This window comes from Sciurus carolinensis, chromosome 13 (genome assembly GCF_902686445.1).
Source record: "Sciurus carolinensis chromosome 13, mSciCar1.2, whole genome shotgun sequence".
NCBI classification, from domain to species: domain Eukaryota; kingdom Metazoa; phylum Chordata; class Mammalia; order Rodentia; family Sciuridae; genus Sciurus; species Sciurus carolinensis.
In genome coordinates, this window is record NC_062225.1 from 16,125,994 (window position 1) to 16,139,493 (window position 13,500).

At 40.7% G+C, this 13,500-nt stretch overlaps 1 protein-coding gene across 1 annotated transcript in view; it reads left to right on the forward strand.

The window, feature by feature from the left end:
- Positions 1-12,330, forward strand: part of LOC124963165 (sulfotransferase 1C2-like) — a 38,156-nt gene extending 25,826 nt beyond the window's left edge. Inside the window, 5 exon segments of the mRNA XM_047522701.1 lie at positions 3,750-3,847; positions 7,474-7,600; positions 8,087-8,181; positions 8,326-8,506; positions 10,496-12,330. Coding sequence (XP_047378657.1) covers positions 3,750-3,847; positions 7,474-7,600; positions 8,087-8,181; positions 8,326-8,506; positions 10,496-10,608 — 614 coding nt within the window. The 3' untranslated portion in view covers positions 10,609-12,330.
- The last annotated feature ends 1,170 nt before the right edge of the window (positions 12,331-13,500 follow it).

Here is a 13,500-nt window from a genome sequence, read left to right on the forward strand (position 1 = left end):
AAATCCCAGGTATAGAAACATTTTACAACAAAAGCATAGAGTCTAAAGGGAATAGGTTTGGAAAGACTGAAAACATGTGCGTACATGTGTGTGAACTACATACAGGTGAAATCTAGGAATAACCCACTGAGTTCAACAAACACTCATCATGGATCCTGGACTGCTCATAAGAAGTTGAATGTCCACTGGCCCTCAAGAAGTTATGGTTCCAGGGAAGAGATAAATGCAGATGATATGTATGTCACGAGCAGTGGAGGTTAGCATGGAATGCTGTGGGAAGAATGAGGGGAACGTGGCCAAAGAACACTCCTGGAGGGGACCAGAATGATCAGCTGTTACTGTCCTCTCTCTTCTACCAGACCACAAGCTCGTTAAAGACAAGAACTATTTAACTATTAACTATTAGCTATTTAACTTTGTACTCCCTGAGGCTATTTCCACAATACTAGCTGAACTATTTCTCTCACAAAAACACATGATATATGGCTCAAATCCCAGAGCTAGGACCTCAGTGCACATGATGAAGGCCAAAAATGACTGACTCCATGTGGACCCTGCTCCCTGCCAGTGAAGTGGAAATGGGCTCCCTAGTCTGAGATGTGCCCTTGTCCTTGCACCCTGTGCTTCCCAACCCAGGCTCTGAGCAACCAGGGGAGTGTCCTGGGGAGGCATGAAATAACCAGCAAGATTCCCTGGAGCACTGAGAAGAGGGAGAGGAGAAAATGTAAATGAAGCTCTGGTGACTGATTTATGTAAGGCCCCAACCCCACAGAAGCTCTCTCTCCTGCAGGGGCTCTTTGGAAGAAGAGTTATGAAACTCTTGAAGTTGGACCAAATCCACCAGGAGGACTGGTTCAGGAGGAGGAGGTGTGCTGTCTGACTGTCACTGGGGGAGGTAGTGGTGATGACTAAATACAGGCTTCCCAGTTAGAAGATGGCATTAAATTAGGCATGGTAGGAGAAAGTTGAGAGTCACACATACAGGAAAGAAATAAACAAGCCTGCAGAGCTGACTTCCTGGCAGATTGCCTGGGTCTTGCTCCCCAGGTGGGAACTGACAGTCCAACCACCTGTAACCTTCCTTCCTGCCTCCATGTTATGCACCTGGTCAGTCATACTCATTCTTCCAAAACCTCTTCAGGCATTTCCATTTCTGGGGATACAGTGGTTTGGACATTACAAGGACCTCTTAGGACCTCTTCTTTTAGAAGACACCTATAAATTCAAATTAAAGCACCACATATGTGCTTTCACGTATATAACTAGGGTTACAAGAAAACAGGGGATGACATAGGGACCAAGTGAAGAGGGAGCTACAAGAAGGGCAGTGGCAGATGAAAGTTTAGATGACAGCTAAAAGGCAGGTGCAATATCAAGACCAGGGAAAGGAAGAGTTCTCAATACAACATTGCAAAACAAAGAGGAAACCAACTCCATGACTTAGAAAAAATATGTGGGGTAGAATTAAACCCCTAAAACCTCAATAGAGATGAAGTCAGGAAGGAAGACACATGTCCTCTCTACAGGGGGCCTGGAGCAGTGGGGCCCATGTGAACAGAGGGGCCGAGTTTGAGCAAGAGGCCAGACAGGACCTGAGGAAAGAGATGAAAGGCAGGACAAGTTTTAAAGTTCCTATGAAGAAGTATGACTTTAAAGGCCTCTAAAAGTGGTTTTCCAACTTTCTTTTAGTACTAGAATGCTCTCATTTTAAAAAAAAACTGTTGGAACTATAGCAATTTCACTTCTAGGCAAATATCTAAAAGAATTGAAAACAGGGACTGTAATAGAGTTTATAGCAGCACTAGTCACAATAATCAAGAGGTAGAAGCAACCTAAGTGTGCACTAACAGATGACTAGATAAAGAAAATGTAGTATATATAGACAATGCAGCACAATTCTGACATATGCTATAACATGATGAACACGGAAGACATGTTAAGTGAAATAAACTAGATGTAAAAAGACAAATACTGTGATCCCACTTATGTGAATATTTAAAGTAGTCAAATACAAAGAGACAGGGAGCAGAATTGCAGTTGCCAGAGACTTGGAGAAGAATTGTGGAGTTAGTTTTAAAGGGCACAGAGATTCAGTTTGGGGAAATAAAAAAGTTCAGAAGATGGATAGTTATACAGCAATGAAAACATACTTAAAGTCACTGATATGTACACTTTGAAATGGTTTAGATGGGGTTTGGAGTGTAGCTTAGTGGTAGAACATGTTCCTAGCATGCCCAGGGTCCTGGGTTCAATCCCAGGCACACACACAAAAGGTTAAGATGGTTGTTGTGTGTATATTATCATAATTTCCTAAAATGTTATTGGAGATTCCCATAAATAAAATCGAGATGATCAGAATGTTAAAGTCAATGTTAATGCTAATGCTAAAGTGAAAGTTTGGGAAGAAAGTGTGAAGAACTGTGGAGGTGAGAGATCATGCCAGGCTTCCAAGCAGGACTGTTCCTCAATCATAGTTGCTTAAAAGCAGCCATGATTTAAAGGCGCTATGTCTGCATGCTTCAAGGTGAAACAAGAATGTCAGCTCCAGACCTGACCCCTCCCTGTTGAAGGGCTCCGTACCCATTCTCTTTCCTACTAGAGAGACTCCCTACTCCTCAAGGCCAGCAGAACAACCATTCCCATAAAGATTACCCAATAACCTGGTTTATAGCCTGGAGAGAAGTTTGCACTCAGAACAATATTCCTAGCATCACAATTTTTAAAAGGCAGAATATGATTTACAGGTGTGCCCAGGACAAAGGACAAGAAGGACAGAGAGGCATCATTTCCACAGGTTCCTTCCTGACCCAGGTTCATCCTTGAAAAACAGGCACTGAGAGAAGAGGGCCTCGCTTCTCTGTGGACTTGAGGGTGCTTAGACTGCAGGCTTCAAACAGGAGACCTGATCACTTGCCAGACCTCACACTATGCAAAATGGGAGTTTGTGTGAAAGGCTACTTCTAAGCATAACTTCCTGCTGCACATTTAAAGTAGAATGTTATGCTATATCATTTTTTATTTCTTTATTTTATAAATACCCTCCTTTCTGTGGTCAGCTTTCCTGACCCTTCATGGAGATGAATCTTTACCCATCAGATACAAGTCAGTGTCCAAATTCAAGTGTGCCTCCTAACAACATCAATTCACTCCAGATCCTTAGAGCACTTCTGAGTCTCAGCATTAACTCCTTTGACTCTCCACTGGTGATTTAGATAAGCCTCTGACTGCCACACTAGAGTTGAAACTCCTTAGATAGAAGGTGTTTGTTTTCTTTGTTGCCTTTTCCTGTAACCTCAAGTTCGACACAATATTTCATAGAGCAAATATCCAATAAGATTTATAAATGAAAGAGTAGAAATCATGACTCACACGCCAGCAAATATCTATGGTTTTAGAGATAAAGAAAAGTGATTGGGGCATAGACCAGTCATAGGGGTTGGCTCTGACTGGCTGGGAGATGAGAGCCCTTGCTCTCTGGTCCTGATGGGCTCCATCTCAACAAGATATAATTGTCCATCTCCTTATCTTTGAAGTGAGAGAATAGGTTAACTCAAAGTTCCCTTACAGCTCTCAGGTTGTCATTCTACAAAAGTGAAAGTAATATCAATAATCTGTGAAATCCCAAAAGAAAGTCAAGAAACAAACAGAGAGATAAGTGGGTAATGGAATATTCTGGACAGAGCCTAGAACTTAAGGTCTCCACACAGTGCTTACACCATACAGATGTATTCTCTTGAATTATTTTAAAGGTGTGGATAAAGCCAATGAGATGCCTGCTCCACGGATACTAAGAACTCACCTTCCTACTCAGTTATTGCCACCATCTTTCTGGGAAAACAACTGTAAGGTAGGATCACTTCAGCCCCCTAGTGGCAGGAGGAGAGGAAGCCCACCCAAAGTGAGGCCTCCAGACCCTAATTCAGAACTTCCTCCTCCATATCTTTACCTCTACTCTACTTATGAAGGGTTGACAGCTTATCAACAGTAAGGAAAAATGCAAAGTTCTATACTCAGCAGGATATTCACTTGAACAGTTTCAAACAAGACTTGAAGGCAGAAGCTATACTAAATTGCTAGAGAGAATAAGACATGGGGAGGCATGAGCATCCACTGCTCTGAAGAGCAAGACTGGCTGTGAAAGGAAAAGGGGGAACAGAGGCCACAGGCTGGGTCATGGGGAGGGAGGAAAGGGGGATAAAAAAACTTTGCAAATTGTTCAAAAGGGAAAATTGATGGACAGATGGAGCAATGTTCTTGAGTAGGCACTTGCCCACAGTCTCTGGGATCCTTGTTTTATTCATTCTCATACTTTATTTATTATGTACATCAGATTCTGGTAAATTTCTGTCACAATAGAGGCAGGAAAATATGCTTGTTGAATCTATAAAAGATAAGAACTTTGTAGCCAAGGGGAGGAAAGAGCACAAATTAAATATTTAACCTTGCTAAGAAAATGGGGCATTGTTTTCTCAGAGGTGGAAATGAAGAGGTGGGAATGACTAAGAAGGTAATTTCCGGATGACAGGTATGCAGGTGGCGGGACTCACATCAAATGACATGACTCCCTTTTGGTAAAACTGAGTAAGGGGTGAGAGCTTTTGATTCCAGGATGATGGTAGACCAGATATCCTGAAAACATTTGTGTACAACACCAATGAATGCTTCAAGACATAGGAAAATTTCCTTTTAAAATGCCCAACTGAGATAGTTTAAAAAGTAAGGAAAGTCCCTAAGTTCTAAAAATGAGGGAAGTAAAACTCAAGAGAAGTTAATTAGGTCTGCACATGTCCTGGGGGGAATTTGAAGACTTGGATAATCCAGAAACTTGAGTTTTAATGGTTGCAAAGGCACAAGGCCAAAGCACAAGGTATAAGGAACCAGAAGGAGAAGGAGAAGAAGCTGGGACACTGAAAGGTTGAATCCTCAATGGGTGGGTGTAGAAGGTGAAGGAGACCCCAGGGAGAAGACCCCAGGGAGCCTGTCTTGAGCAGGCTCCCAACTCCCATGAGAATGTGTGGCACAGCCCTTCTTTCCCAAAACTTTGAGATTCCATTTGTCCTTCCTTTTGTTATTCAAGAAAATACAAGTTGACTAATCAGCATAAAATAAATCCTACTGCCAGTGTCCCCAGGATGCCTGGCAGGAGCACTGCCTGGAGGAATACAGTTTCTGTCCAGGCCCCATGAGATTCTCACCTGAGCTCACCATCCCACATTACAAAATACAGAATGGCCAGGTTACCGAGATAGAGATAGATGACAGATGATAGATAGATAGATGACAGATAGATGATAGATAGATAGATGATAGATAGATGATAGATAGATAGATAGATAGATAGATAACAAGCAGCAGAGTTAGACCTTAAGAACATTAGGTAACAATTTATCAAGTACAGAAATGAGAGAAGAGGACTGAGGATGTAGCATAGTGTTAAGGTGTTTGCCTAGCATACAAGGTCCTGGTTTCAATGACCGGCAATGGAAAGAAAAAACAGAAAGAGAAGAGAAGATAGAAAGAAGAAAAGAAAGAAAGGAGGAAGGAAGAAAGAATAAGTTGTGTAAAAAAATAAAAGATTTAATCAAAATTAAGTACAGGAATAAGATATAATTAGAAACAGAAATATTTTAAAATGGGGTTTATACAACTGAATATATATCATTTATTGAATTTTAAAACCCAACAATAGGTTAATATACAGTATAAATACAGATAAATATAGAATTCATGAACTTAGAGAGGGAATGGATGAAGGTTTGAGGAGAGGAAAAAGTGACTGAAGGTCAGAAATATGAGATGAGACTCACAAACTGGCAAGCAACAAGGAAGTGAAAGACAACTGAGGTTAAAAGGCCTAAGAATTCAGGTGCTTTTTTAAAAATCAACATTTTAAAAAACTTGTTCATTGGTGCTTGGCAGTTTGGTAAGTTGGAGAAGATGGATACTGGACTTAGACAACAGTGGTACAGGAACCAATTTTGCAAGCAGGGCTTCTCAATCTAAGCATTTGTTTTATAATTTTTTTGCTTAAGACACATGGGATCTGTCTAATTGGGTATGATAAGTAATGCAGACATGGAAATGACTGTCAAGAAGAGAGTTTTGTGCTCATAGTTTCCTAGAAACAGGAGCACAGCATGCCACATAGAGCCATATGGAGAAGTGCGCCAGGGTCAGGCAGGAAGCAGAGAGATGAGAAAAAAATACATTATTGTAGTTTCTGCAGGATGGGGACAGCAGATGCAAGGTAGGCAGGCTTGGGTTGGTGGTTTGAACAATTTCAGCAGACTCTGAGGCATAGTGCTGTGTCTAATTGTTTGGTACCTGGTCCTGTGTTGAGTGGGCAGGTGGAAAGTGGTTCAGAGTATGAGGGCTTCCTAAAGGAGGTGGTGGAGCTGTGGGTTCTGAATTGGTTGGTTGTATATTTACTATCATTAGGAATGAGCTACTCCTGGAAAAGAAAAGTCCCCTAAAAACAGGAAGGTTCCAAGCTGCCAAAACATCATAATAGAGAATATAAAAGATGATTTAATACAAATAAATATACACTACTGACATTTTGAGCCAGATAATTCTTTTCTGTGGGTGGGAGCAGGACTCTCCTTTGTATTGTGGAGTGTTGTGCAGCATCCCTGGTCTTTACTCACTAGATGCCAGCATCACTGTCCCCAGTGTCACAACTAAAAATGTCTCTAGTGATTGATAAATGTCTTCTAGTGGGAAAAATTATTGCTGATTGTGAAGCACTGCTTTAAGGTAAAAATCAGCACAGCACTGAAATAACTGTGCATGGATCCTAGGTGGCTAGTTGAGAGACCACTTTGGAGTTGACACAATCAAAGTAAGTTTACCTACCTTGTTGACACAATCAAAGTAAGTTTACCTACCTATCTCATTTTATCATAAAATGACAAAACTTGGTTAAAGGAAAGGTTGTGAAGAGGAGGATGTGAAGTTGTGGTTAAAGTGAAACCTAAAGCAATGCTTTGTAGGGGCAGAGCTGAAGTGATTAGAGAAAGAAATAATAAAGTTGGAGAGGCCAGAAGGAAGATATAACTATTTTCTTGTTCCACCATCTAAACTCTAACCATGAAGCTATCCTGATTTACCAGGAAACCAAGATGAGGTTGTTAGAAGGCTCATCCACCTGCATGTGGCATTTTTTTTTTTCAGTCACATGACAGTTCAAACTTTCTAAAGAAGGATTTTGCCCCTGCTACCAAGTGGGAAATCAGGGATCAGGCTAACTGATTAAAGAATTAATAGGACCAGATTGGAAACAGAGCATAATTGTCACAGAAGCATAGAGAGTGGGCAGGGAGGTTACAAAGCCAAGTCACATTACCAGCTCAGAAAAGCTAAACAGGTGTGCACAGATATTCTCACACACTCACTTGAAGACTAAATCCAAGTGAGTTCTGTGAAAATCCATTTTTATACCATTTTTCATCCATCTGCTTCCTTACCCTAAAGTTTCTTTATGTAGCTCGAAATGCCAAAGACTGTATGGTTTCCTACTACTATTTCCAAAGGATGAATCAAGTGCTACCTGACCCTGGCACCTGGGAAGAGTATTTTGAAGCCTTCATTGATGGAAAAGGTAAAAGAAGATGCTTCACAAACCTGTATTCCCTTCTAGTGAGACTGACTCCAGAGAATCAGACATATATTTGACTCTTTAGAACTTGATGTGCCTCTTTAGGTAAGTCCTGCCATGGACTGGGACCGGGTGGAGCAGCTTGGCCACTTTTCTACTACAGACCCACAGTCCTCAGCAAATATCTCCCACCTGATCTGAAAGCCTTTATTCTGGGTCACATGTGCTGTAGAGGCACTCTCATTCCAAAGGGTATCCCTGTCTCAGTGAGGGCACACATGTTTGTACCATGAAGACTCTTTAGGTAGCAAATAACCCCAAGCTTATCCCAGCCCACATGACCCTCAAAATCAAACAGATCAGAACCCTTAGGAGGTATCTGATCCAGAGTTTGTCCTCTCTCTTCAGTGCACTTCAGATCAATGAACCCCTGACCCTCAGATGGTTTTGTACCATCCCTATGTAGACTGCTCTTTTTGTCTCTTCCAGTGGGTTGGGGTTCCTGGTTTGACCATGTGAAAGGATGGTGGGAGAAGAAAGACAGATATCAGGTTCTCTTCCTCTTCTATGAGGACATAAAGAAGGTGAGTAAAGAACCACTTCAGACACAGGGTCAGAGAAACCTAAAGCTGTTCAGAGCTGTACTTCTGAGAAGGAAGTCTGGAAGAAAGGAATGATATCTTTCTGCCACTCTCCTCCATTCCAATCCTATGTCACCCTCACCACAGGACCCAAAACATGAAATTCAGAAGGTGGCACAGTTCATGGGAAAGAACTTGGATGAAACTGTGCTGGATAAAATTGTCCAGGAGACATCATTTGAGAAAATGAAGGAAAATCCCATGACAAATCGTTCTACAGTTCCCAAATCTATCCTGGACCAGTCCATTTCCCCCTTCATGAGAAAAGGTGTGTGGGGCCTCTTTATCAAATGATTAGCTTGTCTAGTAACATTGCCAAGATGATATTGGGTTTCATTAATTTCAAAGCAACACATTGACTACTCATTGTCGACTCTAGTAAGGCTGGGTACTTGATCTCATTGTAGAAGACAGAGTTTTACAAACAGCAAAGGAAATGCAATCTTGTAAATGACTAAGGGCAGGAGCCACTGTTGATCCAGAATTCACAGGGAGCCCTGAACCTGAGCATCTGGGACCTCAGCAGCAGGAGGTCACAGCTCTTTGCTCTGAGACTCCATCACTTAAAAGGCTCAGCTATGGTCCACATCTATGCATGTCTTCTGTCATGACCAGTGTCCTGTCTCTTTACCCATTGTGCCTTTATCCTACCTATGCTATAGCTTCTGCTGCCTCAATTTCTGCTCATACCTTGGTCTTGACCATGTCCCAAACCTGCCCTACATCATGATTTTCAACTGCAACTACTGCTGACAACTGCCTCCTCTTAGTTATTTCTTGCTTCCAATTCTCAAAAGAGGGATTCTAATTGGTCCAGCTTATATTTTTCAAGGAAAAAAACTTCATCATTTTTAAGAAATAATACATTAAAATTGTTTAAAGTTAAATCAATTCAATACTATCTCTTTAAAGAAAATCTCCACCAAATTCCACTGCCCAAAAGTCCTTTTGCTCTGTTTTATAATCATACTCTTTTCTTTTTTTACAACAGCTGAACTATGGTGTGCATACTTGTGCATGCTGTTTTGTGATGTCTTTTCTTCCTCCCCCCCCCTTTTTTTTTTTTTTTTTGGGTAAGCAACTGAAATTATTTCATTGCACTTTTCAATCTAAAAGAGTACTTGATGCTTCAGAAACAAATCAAATGATTCCACATCTCTTCAAATAATGGTGGTGATTTGGCAAATAGCCCTTCTTTGGGCCCTTATATACCCACTTTCTATACACACTTTTCCTTTAGTCTCATACAAACACAGAGATATGTATACCATATGTGGTTATCCTATACAAATTTGCCTACCAGAATGTGAGGCATCCTTTCAGAGCAAGGCATATAGATCCAATTCCCTCACTGCTTTTTAAAAGTCCCAGGTTATACCAAAGTGGCATAACAACTCATAATTCACCCAACTGTGAATAGACCCTTCAGTTATCATTGCCTTCAGTTTTCATTATGAATAATGCTACAATGAAACTTCTGTGCATGTGTTCTTATTTCCTGATGCTTTTCTGTTACATAATTTTTTGGAAGACACATTGGTGGGACAAAGAATATTTCCTAATCTAAAATTATTTTAATTACTGCTATGTGAAAATAGTATCTCATTCTAGCTGATTTCAAATTATTTTATGTTGTTGTATAATCTACATGGATCTTAAGAACACGGTTTAATAAACTTTGATAAATATATGTAGCCATACATCCAGCACCCCAATCAAGATATCAGACATTTTCATTATCCCAGAAGGGACCCTCTCATATCCTGTTTTGATCAATCTGTATCTGCAGAGACAACTGCTATTCTCATCTCCATGCTACAGATTGACTATACTTGTTCTTAAATGTCATATGCATGGAACCACACAGTACACTTTCTTATGTCTGGGGCCTTTGGTCAACATAACATCTTGAGATTCCTTCAGGTGGTGTATTTCCATAGTTCATTTATTAATTTATTTATTTTTGTCTCTATAGTGCCCAATGTGTGAGTATACCTCAGGTGGGCTGGGTCATGCCAGGTCACCAGCTCCTGGTACCAGCTGTGATTAGATTTAGAAGCCCATTCTTCTGCACAGAGTCCCATAGGGCTGCTTCTCATAGCAGATAGCTGCAGATGGAAGGGAATCCATTGACAGCAATTGGATGAGTCAGGCTATGGACAAGCCAAGCCTAATGTGGGTGCCCCACTGCTTAACTCAGGGCCTGCTCAATGTGTCAATAAGATAATGACATGCCTCTCTGGTTTCCATCTTCTAGGAACTGTGGGGGATTGGAAAAACCACTTCACAGTGGCCCAGAATGAAAGGTTTGATGAAATCTATAGGAAGAAGATGGAAGGAATCACCATAAACTTCTGCCTGGAACTCTGAGCAGGTAGTAAAGGAAAGGGTGGAAGACAAGAACACAAATGCTATCTTCAATTCTCTGACCCAGCCAAACAAATCTCTGAAAGCACATTGTGAATGTTCATGATTATGGTACAAACCGTGTTTGTGATTATGAACAGTATATCACAACTTTGCCAAAAGGATCATGTCTGAGGCCTATTCTTTCCAAAGTAAGAATAAGACATCTTAATAAACTAGGTAAAATATAAGAATTAAATACTACAAGGATCTTTTAATCCCCATTCTTTTGGGAAGTGAATTCATTTTCTAGACTGTAATATAACAACACCTGAAGAACAAGTACACAAATATTAGATAAAATATACACTAACAACATGAAATTTCTGATGTCTGACCTAACCACTTAGGGAACACTGGTCTGGGCTCAGTCCTGGGGTTCTTCCTGGTCATAATGGGAAGGGATATAACCCCTGGTGCAGCCAGTACTAAAAAAAATGTGTTCTGAGCACCCTGACTGTAAGCAGGGAAAGGTCACAGAGTAAATGTTGAACATCCAAACCAAATTAAGAGACACCTGGTGCTAGGTCATTTAGCAAACAAAAAACATGAGGGTGGTATTTGTGAGCCCAGGTAGGATCCTGGTAAAGGCAGAAAATAGGAGACACGACTGGTGTCAACAATGTCAGTCCGGGTGTGGTGCTAAACTTGGAGACTCCTGGACCTGAGCTTCACTGCTGTACACTCCGGGAAACACTTTCTAACAGAGTTAGGTGTCTTTTTCACCCAGTTCCCATATTTGCCCCCATTGCTCTGCATTTACTCCTCCATTTACTTATCTGTATGCCCCACTGCACTGTAAACCCCTTGGGGTTCAGTTCTATGTCTTATTCACCATTTTACTTCTGGTGCCTAATGAGCTTAGCATATGCCAATAAAAACTTGTTGCATGAGCAAATGAAAGCACAGATTACAGGAAGGTAGTCACATTTAAAGTTACTAAGTCCCAACTTTGACCCTTTCCTTTAAGACCCAAATCAGAGGGTGCACTAAGCCAAATAAATTATGGATTTCTTTTAATCACTGCTAAAGTTTGGACCTGAATCCTCCCACAAAGTTCCATGAGTTAAAGGCTTGGATTTCAGTGTGTCCCTCTTGGGATGTTGTAGACCTTTTAAGAGGAAAGGCTTAGTGGGGGGGCTCCAGGGCATTGGGAATATGCTCTCAAAGAGGGTAGTGGGATCCCAGGCTCTTCTTCTTTCTCTCTTACTTCTTGGCCATGAGGTGAGCAATATCTCTCTGCCATACACCCCCACCATGCTGCCTCCTTACCAGACACCTAAAAATAACGTGTCTACCCAATCATGAACTAAAACCTCAAATGCATGAATCAAAATAAACCTGATTGTATAAGGTATTTTTAACAGTGATGGGAAGCTGATTAACAGAATCACCATGCACTGGCAATTCTAAATGATGTCAGTGGTAAAACACACCCCTCTGGGAAAAAAAAAAGAAAAGAATCTTCCATTGGACCAACTCCTAAGCAATTGTTTAGAATTAAATTTATACAGTTAAAAGCACTCAGGTTTTAAACATATGTATGTAAGATTCAAATTAACATTTTTATTATGTTAAAAAAGTTACCTGCATCCTCACTGGATTATAAAATTTATTGGTTCTATGTCTTATTCACCTTTGTATGGAATTTGATTCAGAGATTCACCTGGTAAAATCTTCCATAATACACAGAAGTCATGAGAATTCATAACCAGAAATAAAGCCTGTACTACAAAGCTTACTCAATGAACTATTTCATGAAGAAAAAATGAAAAATAAAAGTAAAAACCAGCATCCCTGGTTTGATAATGATAAAAGAACCAAGTCTGAATTACACATAAGAAATAAATCAAAATGACAGGAAAGAAGGGAAGAAGCAAATGAAGGAAATAGGAGAGGCAGCTCAACAGTAACCACACTTGTATTTAGGACAAACCTGCAGATGGGAGCCCAGTGAAGACTGAGACTCATCTTCTACTTACAGCCTGGAGTAGATATAGGGGCATAAGGGAGTGGAGGAATTTTGGTGTTTAGGTCATTGCTAGGAGGTTGTCAGGGAAGAGTCCTTTTGGTCATCACCAGTATTATTTGAGGTGGTCACTGTTTCTTGTTGAACCAGATGTTTTCAGAATCCCAATCTCAGATAGCAATTCCATTTCTCTGTATGATGATGAAGTATTACTTGGGATTTCTTTGCATGATGGTAGAGTATTGTCTGGGGTTTAATGTCAGGCTAAGTCAGAGTGACCAAATGGTGACTCTTATTCTAAGATGGGGGATATATTTTGAAATGGTGTTGCCTATGTCAAGTTCCACCTAATATTCCTGCCTTTTTCTTTTATTTGATAAGAAGTGAGGGAGGGGTGAAGTGAGAAGAGGCAGTGATGTCTCTTACACTACTTCCCACTCAGAGAAGTACATCAATTGAAGACTCCTGTAGGCATTTATATTGAGCAATTCTAATGGGGTTCAGCAGGAGAATGTTCTGGATTATGCGATCAGTATTGGCATTGATGGTTCTCTGTGAAAAGGAGGTGAAGAGCTGAAACAGGGAGGGCCCAATAGCAAGGTCAATAATTATACAGAGAATTGGGAAGAGGAAAGGGGCTATCCAAGAAAACATAGCTAGGGAAGAAGGCCATCACATGTTCCATGAGGAGGAGTACTGATCAAACTTGGTAGCCTGTTCTCTTAATTTTTATTGCCAATCCTCACCAGACCAGATTTGCTAGTGTAAAAGCAGCAGATTTCTTGTAGGAAAGACACAGATACCTCATCTATGGTTAATAAATATGGACATCCTCTGTTTTGGAGGACAGTGCTGCCAATGAATCTATTTGGTCCTGAAGCATATAT